At 36.7% G+C, this 20,443-nt stretch overlaps 7 protein-coding genes and 1 long non-coding RNA gene across 10 annotated transcripts; 4 read left to right on the forward strand and 4 right to left on the reverse strand.

Annotated features, from left to right (window-relative positions):
* Positions 1-909, forward strand: LOC104770035. Its single transcript, XM_010494383.2, has one exon. It carries the CDS (start codon positions 153-155, stop codon positions 708-710), a length of 558 nt encoding a protein of 185 aa, XP_010492685.1. The 5' UTR covers positions 1-152; the 3' UTR covers positions 711-909.
* Positions 3,816-4,424, reverse strand: LOC104770036. The gene is made up of 2 exons (XR_002036977.1): positions 4,363-4,424; positions 3,816-4,133 (listed from the first exon to the last, which is right to left on the reverse strand). It is a non-coding gene; the product is annotated as an uncharacterized LOC104770036 (long non-coding RNA).
* LOC104770037 (DNA ligase 6-like) lies at positions 6,110-7,494 on the forward strand. Its single transcript, XM_010494385.1, has 2 exons — positions 6,110-6,306; positions 6,587-7,494. Exon 2 carries the CDS (start codon positions 6,590-6,592, stop codon positions 7,103-7,105), a length of 516 nt encoding a protein of 171 aa, XP_010492687.1. The 5' UTR covers positions 6,110-6,306; positions 6,587-6,589; the 3' UTR covers positions 7,106-7,494.
* Positions 7,528-10,688, reverse strand: LOC104770039 (DDB1- and CUL4-associated factor 4-like). 2 transcript variants are annotated; one of them, XM_010494387.2, is made up of 13 exons: positions 10,582-10,688; positions 10,353-10,477; positions 10,095-10,238; positions 9,875-10,005; positions 9,540-9,764; positions 9,302-9,462; positions 9,097-9,197; positions 8,736-8,894; positions 8,567-8,622; positions 8,424-8,481; positions 8,198-8,321; positions 7,960-8,070; positions 7,528-7,865 (listed from the first exon to the last, which is right to left on the reverse strand). In XM_010494387.2, the coding sequence occupies exons 1-13, from the start codon at positions 10,589-10,591 to the stop codon at positions 7,789-7,791; spliced, it is 1,482 nt and encodes a 493-aa protein (XP_010492689.1). In that variant the 5' UTR covers positions 10,592-10,688; the 3' UTR covers positions 7,528-7,788. The 2 variants fall into 2 exon arrangements, with proteins under 2 accessions (XP_010492689.1, XP_010492690.1); XM_010494388.2 differs by lacking the exons at positions 7,528-7,865; positions 7,960-8,070 and having other exon boundaries at positions 8,204-8,316.
* Positions 10,703-12,776, reverse strand: LOC104770038 (2-hydroxyacyl-CoA lyase-like). The gene is made up of 2 exons (XM_010494386.2): positions 11,257-12,776; positions 10,703-11,168 (listed from the first exon to the last, which is right to left on the reverse strand). Exons 1-2 carry the CDS (start codon positions 12,655-12,657, stop codon positions 10,854-10,856), a joined length of 1,716 nt encoding a protein of 571 aa, XP_010492688.1. The 5' UTR covers positions 12,658-12,776; the 3' UTR covers positions 10,703-10,853.
* Positions 15,302-16,445, forward strand: LOC104772317 (F-box/kelch-repeat protein At4g39753-like). Its single transcript, XM_010496948.1, has 2 exons — positions 15,302-15,629; positions 15,742-16,445. The coding sequence occupies exons 1-2, from the start codon at positions 15,302-15,304 to the stop codon at positions 16,443-16,445; spliced, it is 1,032 nt and encodes a 343-aa protein (XP_010495250.1).
* On the forward strand, positions 17,416-18,602 carry LOC104770040 (MAP7 domain-containing protein 2-like). The gene is made up of 3 exons (XM_010494389.2): positions 17,416-18,001; positions 18,088-18,173; positions 18,293-18,602. The coding sequence occupies exons 1-3, from the start codon at positions 17,464-17,466 to the stop codon at positions 18,587-18,589; spliced, it is 921 nt and encodes a 306-aa protein (XP_010492691.2). The 5' UTR covers positions 17,416-17,463; the 3' UTR covers positions 18,590-18,602.
* LOC104770041 (ADP,ATP carrier protein ER-ANT1-like) lies at positions 18,699-20,441 on the reverse strand. 2 transcript variants are annotated; one of them, XM_019242372.1, is made up of 4 exons: positions 20,201-20,441; positions 19,734-20,071; positions 19,278-19,649; positions 18,699-19,195 (listed from the first exon to the last, which is right to left on the reverse strand). In XM_019242372.1, exons 2-4 carry the CDS (start codon positions 19,995-19,997, stop codon positions 18,914-18,916), a joined length of 918 nt encoding a protein of 305 aa, XP_019097917.1. In that variant the 5' UTR covers positions 19,998-20,071; positions 20,201-20,441; the 3' UTR covers positions 18,699-18,913. The 2 variants fall into 2 exon arrangements, with proteins under 2 accessions (XP_019097917.1, XP_010492693.1); XM_010494391.2 differs by having other exon boundaries at positions 19,734-20,034; positions 20,201-20,440.

The raw sequence follows: 20,443 nt of genomic DNA on the forward strand, positions 1-20,443 counted from the left end.
AAATCAATTATATTCTAATTTTTCTCTCCAAACATTCTCTTGTATATATACTCTCATGTCTTCTTGGATCCTCTCCTAGAAACACCAAAAAATATATTCAATTCTCATATAGCTTTTTGTTTCATTGAACGTTCGATCCATTTCTTCACGTAATGGGAAACTACGTTTCTTCGGCACTTAGCAAAACGTCTTCGTCGTCATTAACGGCGGCGAGAGTCATTCTCCCGGACGGTGGAGTACGTCACATTCACGCGCCGATGAAAGCTGCCGAGCTAATGATGGAGATCCCAAGCTTCTTCCTAGTCGACGCCAAGTCGTTAAAGATCGGTCGGAAACTTAGTCCGTTAGCCGCCGATGATGACCTTCAGATCAGAGGGTGTCACGTGTACGTAGCTTTCCCTATGACGCGTTCCACGTCAGCTGCTAATGCTTCGGATTTGGCTCGGTTGTTCGTAGCTGCTAAGAAACAGCGTCGCCGCGGCGTGGGGAGTGATTGTTCCGGCGGAAGTGTTAAACACTGTCATAATAACGGGAGGGTTTCGCCGGACGGGGAAGAAGATGACGTCAAGGTGGTGTCGTCGTCGGGGGGATCGAAGCTGAATTTAGAAGATATTGAAGAGTTCTCGGCGGCGGAGTTTATGCATAGGATCTCAGTTTCGAAATCTAAGAAACCGAAGTTAGAAACCATAGTTGAAGAATCTTTGTCTTAACCAAAAACCAAAAAAAAGATTTGTCAACCTTTTTTTCATCTTTATTTTGTTATTTTTATCCTTAACTGCGCAAGTGGTTTGGTTTCTCTTTTGTGGTATTAATGAACAGAAAGAGACATTATTAGTCGAGATTCGAGAATGAACATGTGACCTTCCCATTTCTTTTTGTCCGATTATATGAAACGCAATTTCTTAATTACTTGTAAGTGTAAAAGTTGAAACACTCATTAGTTTTTTTTTTTTTTTTTTTTAAGTTTCAATCAAGACAAGAGAAAAATAGGGAAATAATAACATTTGTTTGTTGCACAAAACCGATCGAAGTAGGTAAGAAAGGGGTGAAACGAAGGAGTAAAGGTATTGAAGAAACACCGTACCTAAGCCGGTAAGGAGCAGCCCCGCCGAGGAGAACAAGCGAGTTGGAGATTTTGCTAAAATATTTACGGAGACGATCGACAAAACCCGTGTAAACGACTGAGCGACGAGCCCTAGCATTTATATTAACATTTTTTAAGTATATTTTGTGTTATGCCTTGTTAGTTTTGTTTATTTAAAAGGTTATTTGCAACATTAACCCCACAAAAATTTACAAAACTAACACTATTCCAGATTTTGTTTCCAAAATATTTTACATTTCATTTCAACTAAAAAAATAACAGCAATCAATATGGAAACAGAAACTATCATATATTTAACTACACGTTTTAAAAATATTTTATATCTGAATCCTTTGCAACAAAGAAAACAACAATTTTATTCCCATTTTGTTTTCCCAAACCTGTGAGATTTGATTCTTAACGTAAAAAAAACTTCGGATGACATTTATTTAAATATTATAATTAACATATATAAACTTAATAAATTTTTTAATTATTACGAATATGTAAAATGAAAAAAGTCAAAAAGTTATATAGTATATGGATTATAAAGAGGACATGTTGGAATTAATAAAATATTATTAAATTTGTGTTAACACGGGTTAAATCCTCATTTAAATAACTATCAACACTATTAATATTAGAATATTTGACATAAAATCAAGTTAATTTAACTAAGATTGTATAAAATAGTTAAATCATTAGGAAAATGTGACTTAATCATAACGTATAAATTACTGATTATATATTTAGACCCCTTATGTTTTGTTATAATAATTAGAAATCAAAATAAAATCTCAAACACTAAACAAAATAAACTAAATATAACAAACAAATGATGATGAAATATAGTGCGGGTTAAAAATATAATTTAAATATTTAGCTGCACAACAACCATAAATTTTAGTTATTCCTCTATTTATAAAATATCCAATATTTAACAAACAAATACAACATAAAATATAAATTATAATAAAAATTATATGTGCGCATACTACAAGTAAAGGTAAAGACCCCCTGGACTCTAGAGCTACCAGTCCTCTTGCTTAGTTCTTTTGATAAACGAAGGTCTTGCTCCGGTTTTTAAATGGCCTGTATTCATTGGGCCCGACCGATTTTATGATGAAGAAAGGTTTTCATTTTTCGCTTTGCTAATGGGCCTTTATTTTTTTAGGCCTTTATTTTTTAAGGGGGTCGATTGTAAGATAAATTTAATTTAATGAATGAAACGGCTAGTAACGAGACCAAAACAGTAATAAATGAAACGGCTATTCACCAGACCAAAACAGCCTTTATATGTTCCGCACAAAACTGTTGCTTCAAATCTTCAAAAGTACGAGATAAAACATAAACCAAAATATGGCTTTAAATCCCTAGATTCTAGTCGAGATTCTTCAAATCTTCTTCAGTCAACAAGATATCATTCATACCATACTCTATCTCCCACTTGGCAATGAGAGCCTCCATTGCCATCCCCACAAACTTGAATTTGAGTGAATGATCGAAAGATTCCAAATACCAAGTGTTTAGGATCACCCTTAAGTAACAGGGTCATCAAATCGAAGACCACTACAACATCTCTCTTTTGAATGGAGAAATTCATAGGAGAGTCCGGATTGAAATGGTAGTGAATAAGCAGATGCATGCGCTGAACAATACACCCGCCTGATGTCGACCAAAGGGACTCGAATAGAAGGATGCAAATCTTCCAAGCCGACATCCAGATGTTCAATCAATAGGTTCAAACGATTACCGCAACCTGAGCAAACCATATGGCAAGACCGACGATTGTTGAATCTTAAAAATACTATAATTATCAACTTAATTAGCTCTCACTAATTTATCTATTTTATGATTAAAAATTCAAACTGTTTATGTATATTGATAAACAAATAAACGTGATTTGATTGGTAGTATAATACACTAATCTCGGACTTAACTCATCTAATTATAGTAGTCATTTTCATGGAGAGATGTGTAGTATAGTCTCTAACGACCCCTTGTGCTCATGATGTCAATTAGTTATCTCATTATCTTTGTCATAAATGGCATGTAACTTAAGTATATGGTACAAGGTATGTACAAGAATGTGAGTGAGATTATTTTCCTAATATATTTTTGTAGTTAATTAAAAAATCAAGAATGCTAACCTTCTCTTTGTTGAACAATTATATTTTTAGAGATAACTTATGTTATTAATGAGATATCTATTATTATAATTAAATTTCAGTATTTTTGTTTGTAGAATAAATAAATGATCTAGAACTGTAAGATGATTGTCTATTTATAAATTCTAAATAGATAATTGGCATCCATGACCTAGAAATGGGCCATATTAGACAAATAAACTTTTTTGTTTAACTCATAGATCAAATAGCTTAATTTTTGTTTTAAAAAACAATGGCTTATTTACCTTGGAAAACAATGGTGGCTTATTACCAAAACACTCTTAACATTTACATCTCTAAGTATTTTAAAAACAAAATAAATATATTTAAAAAATACATATATATTTTTAAAATCAATTATCACAATAATCTCAAAATAAATAAATTTCGTAAACAATTTTAAATTTATTCACCAATTTTAATTTATCGGAGACTTCGGGTTCTTGTTCAAAGCTAGATCCAAACAAAGAAGTTCTTGTTCTTATGAATTAAAATTGGTGAACAATTTTAGCTCGTTCCAATTTCGTAAACAATTTTAATTTATTCACCAATTTATTAACCGATTGTAATCCAAAAATCACAAATAATCCTCACAAGCAGATGTCTGGTGAATTATTCAAAAGTTCAACTTGGATATATAAAGATAGGGATAAGGCTCTGGCTCACCATGTGTCGTCCTTCAAGGATCCTCATCTTGCTTTCGCTGTTGCTCGTAAAGTCCTGCAAGGAGCGGTGTCGACAAGCCTGGGCGTGTGTTCAGAGCAAGCCAGCGCATCTTATCATCTTCATTCATCCCGGCCGTGGCGTCTGAATCATCACTCCATTGAAACTGTTTCTCCGAAATCTCCTTTGTAGCCCCGTCGTCGTCAGGTTCCACAACTCTGTAGATACAAACAAATTCTTATGAAAAGGAAACAAAACAATATATATATATAATCAGATCCAAAGCTAGATCCAAACAAACAAGTTCTTGTTCTTATGAAAGCAAACCAAAGTAATATTATATTATCAGAGACTTCGGGTTCTACTAGTGCACTCTATACACTCATAATATAAGCTACATATTCAAACAAGGGGTTTTATGAAAACAAAAAAGGAAACGTCACTCACCAAGTAGGAAAGGCAGCTTTCTCTTGTGCAGTAAACTCGGTCAGGTCCTCGAAGGTCCGAATTATCTCAACAGAACGGGGAAGCCAGGGCTCCGACTTAAAAAAATACAAATATATTTTAAAAATCAATTATCACAATAATCTCAAAATAAATAAAATTTCATAAACAATTTTAAATTTATTCACCAATTTAAATTTTTGAAAAATAAAAATATGTCTCATATAGAAAAATCCTTCAAAGATATTTAATCTTTGATCAAAAAATAACTACTACAATAATCATAATAATAAAATATTAAATTTTTAATAATTTAATAATAAATGGTAATTCAATGATCTTACCATGGTATTGAATTTTTTGAAAATCCTGACATTCACTTTTCCTTATAAATTTTTACCACTACTATACTTTTTTATTATTTACTATTTTTATACACTTTTCTCATGGTATTTGTAAACTTGTGATTAGTTTTAATTGATTAATCTTAAAATATTGTCTTATTTATTTAATCAATGTAAAAAATAACGTGAAATATAAAATATAAGAATTTGAATCGATTTATTCCGTGAAATAAAAAATTATAAATAATAATTATTATTTTGACACATTAGATCCCAAATAATAATTTATTTGAATCAATTTATTCGGCACATCGTGCGGGTTGTTAACTAAGTCTTTTTTATAGTTTAACCATTAAGTAATATTTTAACTACATGTCCCAAAGAAGATCCTCTCGTCTTTTCTGGAGGATAAGAGGAAGAAGCTTGACTCTGACGACGACCACCTAGCTGACGAGGCTGCAAAGGAGAAAACTTTACCATGGCCAACGGATAGAGCATTTTGGGATCCACGGTATGAACTTGTTGATGAGTCGCACGCCATAGCCGTGACACCGCTCCTTAACCTAAGGGAGTATAAGGGGTAAATTGAAGTAGAAGTGTGATAATAGTATAATTACCTACACTTAGAGATCAATTCTCCTCAAGTGTCAATTCCATTTGGCCAGAGACTTTCATCCGGTCTTTTCCGGACCCTGGAAGGATTAGGGCCCTGAACCTCACGGTAAAAAAAAAAAAAAAAAAANTAAGTCTTTTTTATAGTTTAACCATTAAGTAATATTTTAACTACATGTCCCAAAGAAGATCCTCTCGTCTTTTCTGGAGGATAAGAGGAAGAAGCTTGACTCTGACGACGACCACCTAGCTGACGAGGCTGCAAAGGAGAAAACTTTACCATGGCCAACGGATAGAGCATTTTGGGATCCACGGTATGAACTTGTTGATGAGTCGCACGCCATAGCCGTGACACCGCTCCTTAACCTAAGGGAGTATAAGGGGTAAATTGAAGTAGAAGTGTGATAATAGTATAATTACCTACACTTAGAGATCAATTCTCCTCAAGTGTCAATTCCATTTGGCCAGAGACTTTCATCCGGTCTTTTCCGGACCCTGGAAGGATTAGGGCCCTGAACCTCACGAAAAAAAAAAAAAAAAAAATTACCTACACTTCTATAATTAGATTTTTCAAGTCACTGATTCGATTCGTAACCTAATAACATAATATATAGTAGTCATTATCGTGTTTGTTGGTCATGTTCGTTAATACGGAGTATATATTTTTTTTCTCTTGATGTTATTAACTAATTAAGTGAGCTAAAAAATAATAATAATAAAAAACTATCATTTAATTCTAATACTATAAACTAATTCAATAATCACGTATTTTAATTTTTCCCTAAAACCCGAAAAATAATAACGTGCCCATTGGTCTCCTTGCCACGACGCCGTCGCCGCTTGTCTCTGATATTGGGACTCCTTTCATAATCGGAGGCTCAAAGCCTTCCCGATCATCTCCAACGTCGAACGCAGTGGGTGCCCAGAAGGAAGATTCTCGCCGTAGATTTCAATTGTATCACCATTCATTTTTTTCCATTACAAGGCCAAGGTTCGATTCTTATTCCTTTTTTTTTTCTAAGGCGCCGGCGTAATCCGGAAGAACATCGATGAAGATTTAGGGTTTTATGGATGACCATGTTTAATCCTCGATGAATCAGTATACGTCAAAGAGAAAGATTGGTCATTTATATGAGTCAGAGAATCTTGCTTAGGATCGTTTTGATGACTTCAGGAACAGTTTAGAGAATCATTAGCCTGTGGAGGAATTAAAAAGGTCAGAGATTTTAGGAAAAGTGAAGCCAAAGTGAAAAGTTGTGTTCTTTGTGAAGGTAATGGGTGATGAGAATCTGTTTGACAAGCCTCTGGATGAGAAGGTTTCATTCGATGTGACTTGTGGTAAGGAGGAGGAGATTGTGGAAGAGCTAAAGATTTGTTTGCCCAAATGGGTTACTCAAGAACAGGTAACAGATATGATTAGAGGGACATGGCGGAACGTAGTGGAAATAGTTGATGATTTTTATGAGCACGAGACTAAATTCTATGAGCAAGTCTCTTCTGCTGTTATATCTTTCACTTCTGGAGATGGGGTTAGTTCGTGTAACCACGAAGCATTTGTTTCGAAACTTGAGTTTATTCATTGTGAAACTGAGCGGAGTGAAAGTTGTCAGCCATCGCAGTTTCACAAGCTTAAGAGCATGAGTAGTTCTCAGAAGAGCTGCATATCTCCTGTGAAAAGGAACAGGAAGGTAAAAGGTAAACCAAAGAAGAAAGTAAAAGCTTCTTCTAAGGTAGAATCTTTAGGACCAAAGCAAGCTTCAATTACTAAATTCTTCAACAAAGTTCCTTGAGATGAAACCAAGGCTTAAGAGGCCAAAGAAGTGGTTTGTCTGATATTTTGAAGTAATATGGTTAGCTGTTTCTGCAAAATATGATAGAGGGATGAACTGTTGCTTGATGTCAACGGATAATGCCTCATTGATACTCTAGCGAAGCAAGAATGTTGGAAGATTAGGATTCACTTGCTCAATTTCAAAAAGGCAAGCTAACTATGAATCTTCGAATTACAACCGTCTCAGATCTTGCGCCAGCTTTTTGGCAATGTAAGAAGCTCAATGTTTTGTCTACGTTGGTCTCATATAGAGTTTAATCAGTAGAAGCAGACATTGTCATTTATCAGTTATTTACTCGGTGTTAAAGTGTTAATTCTAAAGAGCAATGCGTTTTTGTTTGAACGTTATCTGGTTCCTACTTTTCATTTTCAATGCGTCTGTTGCTTAACTAAATCCAGTGTTTGATTGAACAGCTTCTCCCATAACTCATTAGCATTGAAGATGGAAGAGAGAACATAAAAGAAATGAAGAATTTTGTCTTCTTTACAATTTCAAAAAACCTGATTCTATAATTACTGTTACAAGGCTAAAAAAAGGATCTTTCTATCTTCAAGATCATGGTTCTGCTACCTTCTGTTGAATATGAATAACAAGCAACAGCTTCCATTGTCTTAGAACCTTCTTGCTAAACAGTTAACATCTTACAACACGTTGAATATTGATTCGTGCGATCCAAGCCATGCCCCATACATAATGCTATCTTTTCGGTCTTTTTGCCCTGAAAATCCAACATTCAAAGCTTCTGTTTACACTAAAGATAAAAAGGAAAATTAGAAGTCTAAGAAGCAAGAGAAAGATCAGTGTGTAAGTACTTTCATCAGTAGACCAACACACAACTGAAGGGACAGAGTCCGAGAATTTGTTTTCAGACAACAGTTGACCAGATTTGATACTCCAAATGCGAGTATAGCAGTCCTCTCCTCCTGAATCAAAAACCCAAAGATAAGTATACTGAAATCATCTCACTATAATCAAACTATTGATGTTTTTCCAAGATCCAACACAACAGTTATGTTTTCAGAACAAGGGAAGGGGTTCCTTTTTTTTTACCTGATAAAAGAAACTTTTCTGTCGGATCGATGCCAAATTCAATGCGAGTATGAGAATTTACATGTCCTTCATATGTCTGTACAGCGACCCCTCTCTTAACCAAGCGTTGATCGTATAATCTGATCTAAGAACAGAGAAAAGTTTGGCTCTTTAGATAAAGACTGAAATGCTCTTGCAAATCTCTTAGCAAGTATATGTAGAAGCTAGAGCTAGCAGCAATACTCACTGTTCCATCCATGGAGCTTGCCATTAAGTACTGATCAGAAGTTTTGAGTGTCTTCAGGCTGGAGAAGGAAGGAGTGAATGATAGAGTCACAAAAACTAAGTAGTAAAGAGGGGTTTCATATAAGTTTTCAGTAGTTCACAAACCACGTAAGAGATGACGGCATATAGATTACATGAGACGGATTTATGTTTCCTTGGAGCTGCACAAATAACAATTACAGTTTAGTATCACCAGAATGTTGCAAGGAAAGCTCAAGAGAAGAAGATGAAAAGTTGGGACCATAACAAAGTCGTTATATGATCTTAGCAATACCTCAAACCATTGTTTATTTTTAGTAGTTTGACCGGTTTTACTTGATGACTGATATCGTATCTGGTGTCTAGTGAGCCTTGGAAACGGTCTTCCTGGTCTCTCACGTAGATCAACTGACACAATGGCTCCATTTCTGAGTCCGCACTGAACAATGTTTCCCTGGGAAAAAAAGAAGTAGAAGTGTATATCAGTAAAAATTGAAGACATGATGACTTTAGCTTGTCAGACAGTAACTTGACCCTCGAGTTATTATTCAATTAAGAGAGACCACTGAATGAACAGATACCAAATAAGAGTTGGAAACAGTATTGAGCCGCTAGAAAATGATGCATCTTGGAACTTAGAATTAGGAAAACTTTACCGATTGATGATATTGTAGCGCAAGAACATCGCTTTTGCTTCGGAGAAAGTATGAACCTGCTCCTGTTTCCAAATCAATCGAAGCGGCTCCTAAGTCGGTACCTGCCACATATCAAAACCTTTTAATAATTTCTAAATGGTTCTTGAAATTACTGAACCAGGTCCATTTACAGCAACAATATAGCACCGTAAGAAAGAGAAGGTACCAATAGCTGCATGACTCCCACGTATATTGCAATCAGCTGTCCAAATGGTACACTCAGAGGAAACATTCCCTTGGAGGCTTCGTGGAGTAAGTATGTTCATTTCATCAGCAACATTTAATATAAAAACCGACCCACGACCAGTTGATCCTAGTGTAGTTATCCTGATATCTCGTGTCAAGATTTCACAAATAGGGAGATCAAGACGAAAACTAAAAGATAAAACACATTTTAAGGATACAATGCTCGATTTACGGGGTTGGAGTTTTCAGATGCATCATCATATCTTCCAATCAACTGAATAGAAGATATAGTAGATAAGGCTAGATAAGGTTGTGCAGGTCTCCATACAAACCAAGGTGCTTCCCTTTCTTCTGCATTGTTTTCTTTGAGGGGAAGAACAGAAACTGGATCACAGTCGATTCCACCATCGAATACTTGTTTAGCTTTGGAAACTTTCAATATGCTGCAAGGACAAACTTCCAAAGCATATAGGTTGGCATGAAAAGTAATATATACAGCTCAACTATTTCTTGGTACAGCTCAACTAATTCAAAGAAACTGAGTAAGACATACCTCAAGCAACCACTAGAACTGCCAGCTACTAGGATGTTCTTTCTGGTCAAGCCCACAGATGTTTGTACATCAACCTGAAACTGTTTCAAAGCAGCATCGCCTGTGTGTTTTGTTGATTCGTATCTCCATACCTAAGTCACAAGAAACGTTTCATTCTTGTCTTGTGTAAGTTTGTAACCTCAATAAGAAAAAGAATTGTTAAGTCAGAGGTGGTACATACCAAAGGATAAGAGGCTTGTGTCTTTTGAATCTCCTCCTTGAAGTTAGACATCTTCTTATTGACAGGAACAACATTGCCATTTAACTCTCGGGAATAAACTAGCTTCAATGCCTTTAGTTTTGTTCTCTTCTGATAATTTGTTTCCTGATGAAAATTCTCACATAGAGTTACTAAAACAGAGCTAAAGAAGTTGGGGAACTATCATTAATTCTACAAAGACTTGACCTTTACACAAATTCGAAGATTAAAGTAACCGACCTGTTCAGGCTTTGGGTCAGGTTTTTGTTGGCTTCTTGAAGATGAAGAAGCTTTTGCACCAGGGATAGGGCCTTTAATGGGGAAGTATCTGTTCTTCTCCTCGTCGTAATAAAACCCAGGAAGTTCTGAAATCAAATAATATCAAAAACAAAATTCAAAATTCTCACATCAATCTCATGTACGCAATTGAAAATAGACGAATTTGTGAGAAAGAAGAAGATTCAAAGACCTGGTTTCATGTTGTCTTTTGTCTCGGAGTCGACTCTGTTCTTGTGTTGTTCTTCTCAGACTCCATTAAATAGCTTTTTTAGGTTTTGTTAGTTAACACGAAGGAAGGAGGCTTAAAGGAATTGAACCGGAAACGTGTATTTTTATTTAATTTTGGTTTAAATTGGATCGGTTATGATCCGGTTTACAATAGTGAAAAACTGAAATACTATAAACGCTTTTATCCTTTTACACACAAACATTATTTAAAACTTCTCCACAAAGCTTTTTTTTTTAGTTCTTGTGCTGTAATCTCCCACTCTCAGCACCAGCAAAAGGATCGATGATGACATTAACCACCGCAGGTTTTCTTGCGGCAAACGATTCAGAGAGAGCAGAATTAAGCTCATCGGGTGTTTCCACAATATAACCTTTGCCTCCAAAGGCTTCAATAAGCTTGTGGTAACCTGCATTAGGAACAAAAGATGTAGGTGCTGGATCTTCTCTATGAGGACCAGTGATTTCTTCTGGACTCCTTCGGTCACCACCATAGACTCCACCATTGTTGAATACTATAATCACCACTGGAAGATTGTATCTAACCAATGTCTGCAATAATAAACAGTGAAAAGATTCAGACAAAAAAAAGACAGTTTCCCACATTATTGCTAATATAATGTAAAATGGTTTTTACTACCTCAACTTCCATAGCGCTGAATCCAAAACCAGAGTCTCCTTCAACGGCTACAACAAGGCGATCAGGAGAAGCAACAGCAGCAGCAATACAATAACCTAAACCAACACCCATTGTACCCCAAGTTCCTGCATCAAGCCTTGTCCTTGGCTCTTTCTGAACCAAAACTGATCTCCCTACATCCATCGTATTAGCTCCTTCTGATACCACAACAGGACTCGGTCCTTCCACAGCCAAAATAGCGTCTCTGATTATCCTCATAGGTGTCAAGAAATTGAAAGGAACCACATCTTTAGCAAGCTGCATCTCCATTTTCTCACTGTTGTCTTTAGCCTTCTTCGAAATCGACACCACCCATGGATTCGACTTACCAATACAAAAAGGATCGTCTTTTATCTCTTTATTTAACAAACCAACCACAGTCTTGGCATCTCCAACAATGCCCAAGTGAGGTTTCCTAAGCTCAATCTCTTCCTCAGAGACATCAACCAATATAAATTTCACATCTTTATCCCATTTAGGAGACTCACCGAAATGGAGAAGCCAGTTAAGCCTAGCTCCAACAACCAAAGCGACGTCGCATTTCCCAATAGCGAGCGACCTAGCCGCCGTAGCTGAGAGCTCGTGAGTGTCCGGTAACAAACCTTTACCCATCGGAGTTGGTAAAAAGGGTATTCCAGTAATCTCAACAAGCTTCTTCAGCTCATCCTCTGCTTTCGAATACGCAGCTCCTTTACCAAACACAATCAATGGCCTCTCAGCTTTCCTCAGCAACGAGACCGCAGATTCAATCTCCGATCTCAGAGTTCCCCGAACCGGCTCTTGCTTCGAAGACTTCTCAACCTCATCCACCAACCTATCAGCTTCAGATTCCGATATCTTCTGACGCAAGACGTCGGTCGGAAGATCCAGATAACACCCACCGGGTCGACCCGAAAGAGCTCGATCCAAAACCCTAGAAACACAATTGGGGATTTCGCGAACATCTTTGGCTCTCTCGGATAATTTCGAGAAAGCTTTCACAGCTTCGATCTGATCAAGCTCCTGGAAATCTCCACGACCAACGTCTCTCTGATCGCAAGAACCAGAGATCATCACCATCGGCCACGTGTTAACCCAAGCGTTGGAGAGACCCGCGAGACCGTGAACGCAACCCGGACCCGAAACCGTGAGAAGGATCCCGGGTTTGCCCGTTAGGTAACCGTAAGCGGAAGCGGCGTAACCGGCTGATTGTTCGTTGTGGAAGGCGATGAAACGTATGCCTAAAGCCATGGCTCGGCTAGCTAGAGACGTGACGGGGATTCCTACGACGCCGAACATGTGGGTTACGCCGAGATGTGATAGTGACTTCGCCACGAGGACGTTGCCGTCAATCGACGAAGGTGCTGCTGAATCATCCGCCATTTATTTTTTCTTTACTTTTTGAGTTTTGAGTTTTTTTTCCTACTTGCGGCAGTTTCTTATATATAAGCAAGCATTTGAGTTGTGTTTTTACTCTGATCACTTTGTATACATGTGATTATGTAACAACTGATCTGTGTTTTGCATAAATAGGGCTACTTCTATTAATAAGCCTATTATTAGTAATTTATTCTTCATTTTTTGAAGTATAAATTATGTAGTTTTGGTCACTAGCGAGTGCTCCTCACCTAATCTTTTTCACTAATTTTGGATTTGAATGTGAGAATGATAAAAAATTATGAGTTCAGTTTGGTTAGGTACAAGTGAGTTAAGTGACCTTTGTGTTTGGTCTGGTTCATATTTTAATTAAAACAGTATTTTAGTGACATTTTTTTGTACCTTCCTCGTTGGACTATTTCTTTTTTTCGAGGTTTTGCCACCGAAGAAAAACGAATCGAAATTGGATTTGTGCTTGCTTGCACACAAGACATGGTGGAGGGCAGGACGATTTTGACCACGACAAAAAAACTAGAGCTACCTCAAGATTTCTTATGATAAAAAGAAAATATAACATATTGTCAAAAAAAAAAAATATATATATATAATATATAGTGATTCGAGCAAAATCAAACGAGCAATGTTTAAAACCAATCAAAATTAAATTATTTTAATCAATCAGATTCTTTTATACATTATTTCATTTAAAAAATAAATCAAAATTAAATAAAAAAACAAACAAAATAAGGAAACAAAAACAAATTATGTATACTTTTAATTAAGGAAAATTAAATACTGACTTTGTTTAAATTTCACAATTAGAACGAAATTATATGTCGGTTTGGAATTACAAATAAGGTGATTAAGGTTTAGATTTTGCAATTAAAATAAAATTATATGTCGGTTTGAGTTTACAAATGAGATGGTTAGAATTTAGATTTTACAATTAGAATGATATTGTCGGTTTGGGTTTACAAATGAGATGGTTAGGATTTAGATTATACAATCAGAATGAAATTATATGTCGGTTTGGGTTTACAAATGAGATGGTTAGGATTTAGATTATACAATCAGAATGAAATTATATGTCGGTTTGAGTTTACAAATGAGATGGTTAGGGTTTAGATTTTATAATTAAAATGAAATTATATATCGGTTTGGGTTTATAAAAAACGGTTTGAGTTTTTAATTTTATAATAATGTATAGATTTTTTTTATTTTATTTTATAAGGAGCTTAATAAATAGATTATTAAATGTATTATGACATGTCTCATAAGTTGAAAAAAGGAGTAGTGAACAAAAAGATTCTCATGGTACACTGTAGGTACAAGAATGTGAATGAGTTTATTTTTGTAATATATATTTGTAGTTAATTAAAAAATCAAGAATGCTAACCTTCTCTTTGTTGAACAATTATATATTTGGAGAGAACTTACGTTTTAAATGAGATATCTATTATTATAATTAAATTTCAGTATTTTTGTGTGTAGAATAAATAGAGTAGAACCAGAAATCTCTCATAATATTGTTTTGTTTTGTTTTCATAAGAACTTGTTTGAATCTAGCTATGAATGTATAGAGTACTAGTTGTAGACCCAGAAATCTCTGATTACATATATTGCTTTGTTTTGTTTTCATAAGAACTTGTTTGGATTTATGTATCTATAGGGTTAGTGGAACCAAAAAGCTCTGATCATATTGCTTTGTTTTGTTTTTACCCTTGTGTATGTATAATAGGTTCATGGACGCATTCATCATGGAACTATGATATATCGCATTCTATTGTATTTTGAAGATATTGTATATATGAATCATTTGTAAACAAAGAAAACAACAATTTGATTCCCATTTTATTTTTCAATACTTGTGAGCTTTGATTCTTAACGTAAGAATAACTTCGATTCACATTTATTTAAATATTATAATTAATATATATAAACTTAATAAAATTTGAAAATATTACGAATATGTAAAATTTAAAAAAATTAAAATACTATATAATATGGTTATATAGTAGATTATTTATAAAGAGGACATGTTGGAATTAATAAAATATCATTAAATTTGTGCTAACATGGGTTAAATTCTCATTTTATTAGTTTTCAACAATATTAATATTAGAATATTTGACATATAAAATCAAGTTGATTTAACTAAGATTGTGTAAGATAATTAAATAATTATGGGACTTTGCGACATCCCGGTACCTCTTGGAGACCATCGATAAGGCTACGAGGTCTAATCTCGACAACAGAGTCAGGCAGTCCACAACCACATCATCTGGCACACACCATAACCCACACAACTCCGTCTCATTCTTCCTCCTCTTCTTCAATTCCAATCCACGAATCGCACTTCTTCCCTTCATTGATTTGATTACGTACGTTACCGGAGGGATCAATTTCCTTTCTTGCGCTAGGGGTTTTTGTGAGTGATCTAACTAGATTGTGTGTCATAGCGCTAATTCCCCCAATATATACACAGTCAGTTGTCGTGTATTTTAATGGGAATTTAACCCATGTTAGCACAAATTTAATGATATTTTAATGGGAATTAGCGCTATGACACACAATCTAGTTAGATCACTCACAAAAACCCCTAGCGCAAGAAAGGAAATTGATCCCTCCGGTAACGTACGTAATCAAATCAATGAAGGGAAGAAGTGCGATTCGTGGATTGGAATTGAAGAAGAGGAGGAAGAATGAGACGGAGTTGTGTGGGTTATGGTGTGTGCCAGATGATGTGGTTGTGGACTGCCTGACTCTGTTGTCGAGATTAGACCTCGTAGCCTTATCGATGGTCTCCAAGAGGTACCGGGATGTCGCAAAGTCCCATTACCCCTCGGAGGGGTTGCCTTCACCGATATATGTACGTCTATATGCACATGTATCCAGATCCAAGTCCACGGTGGTTCGTCCTCCACCCCGTGCAACGTCGGCTGAAACGGCTCAATATGGACTACTCGTATCCGGCCCCGGTATCAGGATCCTGTTTCGTGAAGGGTTTTTGTGGGGTCTATGTTATCGGTGGACTCATAGACGGCAAACCCACATCGGAAGTCACGTTTTTTGATTGTACCGATCACACAGTGCACCGAGTAACGCCCATGAAGATGGCTCGGAGCGGAGCATCGGCAAGCTTGATAGACAACAGGAAGATATACGTGTTTGGAGGGTGCTGGGACGCTGCTGATTCCTCCAACTGGGCAGAGGTGTATGATCCCGAAACCAGAACTTGGGAGTTCCTGCCTGTGTCTACGCCCAAGATGCCCCTCAAAATCCAACAAAGTGTGGTGACGGACGACAGCAAGCATGTTTACGCGGTGGATGAGGACGGTCAAATGTTTAAGTTCTCAACAAGTGAATGTGTGTTTGAGGCAGAGACAGATGCAGACGCAGACGCAGACTACGGAAACGATTGGCTTTTAGTTGGTGCAGCATTGTTCTGCCGTGGTACCGGCGGGAGAATACTGTGGCGTATTCCATTTTTGTCGGCTTGGAAGGAAGTCAAGGGTTTGGAAGAGCTGCAGCAGCAACACTCTGGTTTTGATATCATCAAATTCTGCTTCTCTCGTGGCAGGAGTAGGATGGCCATCTTCTGGGAAGCTCGGCCTCAAGGTCCTGATGATCAGATTTTGGAGCTTTGGTATGCCGAGTTTTCCATTGCGCCACTCGTGGAAGGTCAGGTTTTGGAGGTTGTGGCGAACATTGAGTGGTCCGGTGCTGTCCTCTCCTCGGACTCATCATCTACTGGCCCCCTTAACTTGTTATATGCTGTTTCTCTTTTGGTCTGAATCACATATAACTTTCTTTCTTTTTTTGTTTTGTTTTGTGATTTATGTAATTTATAGCAATTCAGTCAGAAAGCTTTTTACTCTTGTGCATTCTCAGGGAATCAAGTGTAATTTTCGCTAGCTTTGAAGATAAACATAGAACAAAAGAAACCTCATCTATATATAACTACAATAGTTTTTTTTTTTTTTTTTTTTTTTTTTTTTCTCCACTTATCAGTGGTTTAAAGAGTTCCCACCCAGCAAGAGAAGAGGTAGATGAAATAATTGTAGTAGCATGCATCGTTACACATGTAGCAGCAGTTTCCGATGAATCAGCACTGAGATGACACAGAGCTTAATCGAGATATTATAAAGATAGTATTAGGTGGATCAAAGAAACAGTTGAAAGAACTGATAATATTAGGCTGATTGAAACTGGCTTTTAGTTTCTTGTAAAATGCAATTGGGTTTTCTTCTACTTGTTTTTGTTTGTTATACGATACTTTTACTATACTTTGACCGTCGACCCTGGTAGATTTTGGTTGGAAAATGAAGAGGAGTTTTCATTAGCTATAGGGACCAAAAGCAAATAACAAGGTGATAATTATCCCCTAAGTAAAATTAGAAGACATGGAATTCAACAAGGGCTATGTGCTGAGTTTGGAGATCATCTCTTCCACCAACTTCAACATGGTTCCAGGTATCCGCTCCCCTTCTTTATCAACTGATTGAGAAGCTAACAAGTTTAAAACGCTAGTGAACTCCACAACCGATTGAGAGCTAACAAGTTTTCTCTAATCTACTCTACATGGGTCAACTTTTGGATATTCTTTAGAGATTTTTATTTTTTTTATTTTTTTTGTGTATACGTCTTAGTTTTAAATACGGTTAATATCAAATAGAACTGGACTCGATTAATTTAATAAAAACAGCAACGTGTGGAACCATTAACAATCAAACATCTTTAATGGCACGCACGTTCTCTTTCAAATTTGTCCTCACGTATACATTAGCTAGCTCTCCAGACATTCAAGAACCAATGCTAAGGTTTGTTCGTTCTGAGTTGCAGTTTGTAACAGAAAACATGGCGAGATCGCTCAAGAAATCAGCCAAGTTGAGTTTAAGAAGAGTCCGGATCAATTCACCTTCGATTAGGTTCAAACCGGACTCGAGTTCCATAGAGAGAGACCAAAGAATCGAGTTTCTACCTGAAAACGGTGATGATGCCGGATCCGTAGAAGAAGAAACCAAAGAAGAGAACAATGAAAGTGAAGAGGATGAAGAGAAAGAAGAAGAAGAAAGAGTCAAAGTTATAGTAGAAGACGAAGAAGAAGAAGAAGAAGAAAAAGAACAAGATGATGGCAAGAGCTTTAACAATGGAGGCGTAGAAGGAAAAAATGAGGCGGTGGCAGCGGTTGAAGCCGTTGAGGAGGAGGAGGGAGAAGGCGGGAACAGAGTAATGGTTGTGGTTGATAAAGCCCTTGCTTCTACCGGAGCTTTGGAATGGGCTATTACGCATACTTTACAGCCACAAGACACTCTTTTCTTGTTATACTTTGCAAAACCGTTTAGAAAAAGTTCTTCTCTTTCCCTCCTCTTGTTCATTTCCTTCTTTGAAGGTTTGTTTGGTTTGGCTAATAAGGGTTTTCACATTGGCTTTTAGGCAAAAGAAAGAACCGAAAACGCGAGGTGAAAACAGATGAATTGGTTCATACTTTGAAGAAACTGTGCCAAACAAAACGACCCGGGGTGAGTCATCACACTTGGTATTCGTTTGTTTGTTTACGTTTGTGTTTATAATTATAATTACTCTTTCGATCAACTTAGTTTTCTAGCATTGGTGACGTGTGTTTTCTTCTTTATGTCAGATAGAAGTGGAGATAAGAAGGTTAGAGGGGAAAGACAAAGACAAAGGACAGAAGATAGTAGAAGAAGCAAAGAAACAACAAGTGAGCCTTTTAGTAGTTGGACAAGAGAAGAAACCTCCGGTGTGGAGGCTATTGAAGAGATGGGCATGGAAGAGACGCCGTGGACACGGCGGTGTTCTCAAATACTGTCTCGAAAACGCTTCTTGCATGACAATAGCTGTTAAACCCAAGAACCGCAAGCTTGGCGGTTACTTAATCACCACCAAACGCCACAAAAACTTCTGGCTTCTCGCTTAAGATCACCGCAAGTTTTCCTTTGTTTATTTGTATCATCAAAAAGCTATTTCTAGAAGTTTTCACCTTTTTCATCTCTCATATATGAAACAAAACTTGCTCCAATACACAATTAGCAAAGAGGCTATTCTTGGATTATTGATATAACAATGTAACTGCACAAAAATTATGAACAATTTTTTTTTCCCTATCTTCTGCTGCTTCAATCGGTTAATGATTCCGAGATTCTGTTAATTAACACAACACATTGGAATGTAAGTGAAGACTTCTTGGTGTTTACTAACCTTTTCTTCTTTGAGCTGAGTTTTCGGGTTTGGTTCAAAACTACTAAACCCAATGCTTATAAGCAATCCGGTGAAGCTGATCATATCCTGCAAGCACACCTGCTCCTGCTACTCCAAGAAGCATGTTCGCAGTAACTCCTCTATATAGCGCATAGAACCCTTCAGATTTCACTATCTCTCTTAAGGCATGAATAGTGTTCCGGTATTTTACAGGTTGTCCTGATGTAAGCATCATTCTCCTCCTAAGTGTGTCAAAAGGGTAAGCAATGACGCCTGCGGAAGTAGTAATGCTCCAACCCAATAGAAAACTAGCCAAGAAGTTTCCCTGTCACAGAATCAAATAACTATTTTCAGCTCTTTTCTTTACTAGATTAAGCAAATATAACGTCATGGACAGATGACATTACCTCCAAGGAACCAACTAAAACAATGGGTTTGAAGGTATCGTACATCCCAAAATACATTCCTCGGTAAAGAGTGATTCCCAATATTGACACTCCAAATCCACGGTAAAGTCCTTTAATGCCATCACTTGACAAAGTTTTTTGATACACATCGATCATCCCTTTAAACTGTCTTTTGCCATTAACTGAACATTCCTTAGCATCAGTACCTAAACGAGTCCTTGCGTAATCAAGATGGTACAGAAACAAAGAAGTCGTTGCTCCAGCAGCGCTTCCGGAGGCTACATTCCCAGCAAACCACTTCAAGTAACCATCTTTCTCTTTGGAACATCCGAGAAGGCTCTTGAAGTAACCTTTAAATGCAAAGTTGGAAGCCTAAGAGCAATTAAATTTTAGTGACAATAAGAATCTAACACTCAATCTATTTGATGAGCATTATTAGTGTACTTGGAAAAGTACCTGAGTAGGGAAATAACGAATGACATTGGCTTGATTGCCTCTCCAAAAGGACAAAACACCTTCTTCTCTGAAGATTCTGCCAAAGCAATTACCCAAACCAGTATAAGGTTTTATGAGATGGCCTGTCTTGATCATCTCTCCTTGATTCTGCAGTAAAAGCTTGACCCTTTCGATTGGAGCAGCTGCAGATTTAGCAACAATGGCTGCAGCACCTCCCATCACAAAATCAGCAGAGAATCTCTCAGATTTTCCAACCAAAGCCATCTTCTTCTTCTTCTTCTTCTTCTTCTTCTCCCTTCACCTAATTCAATTCAATACCAACGATTCAACAAAAGTTCCTATAACCAATAAATTGGGATGATGGCCATAAAAGACAAAAAGGGTCAAACTTTGCAATAAAAAGGTGTTTAAGAATCAAACAACGAATTATAAAGGACAAGACTTGATAAATTGTTGAAGTGAAAAACCTGGAGATTGGTATATGAATTCGCCGCAGAGAGAAGAACTCGGCAGCGAAAGATTTGATTTTTCCAGGTACAGGGAGAAGAGAGGAGAAGCTGACGATTTTATTTTGATTTTGTTGTTTGTGTGTGTATATTCGTTTTGAGAAGACAATAAAATAGGAAAGAGATAATCAATTGCCCTGTGAAATCGAAAGCTGGAGGTGGAGGACAGAGTAGGAGCAAAAAGGATCGTTTTTTAATTTTTTT

This window comes from Camelina sativa, chromosome 20, assembly GCF_000633955.1.
Source record: "Camelina sativa cultivar DH55 chromosome 20, Cs, whole genome shotgun sequence".
Taxonomy (NCBI): domain Eukaryota; kingdom Viridiplantae; phylum Streptophyta; class Magnoliopsida; order Brassicales; family Brassicaceae; genus Camelina; species Camelina sativa.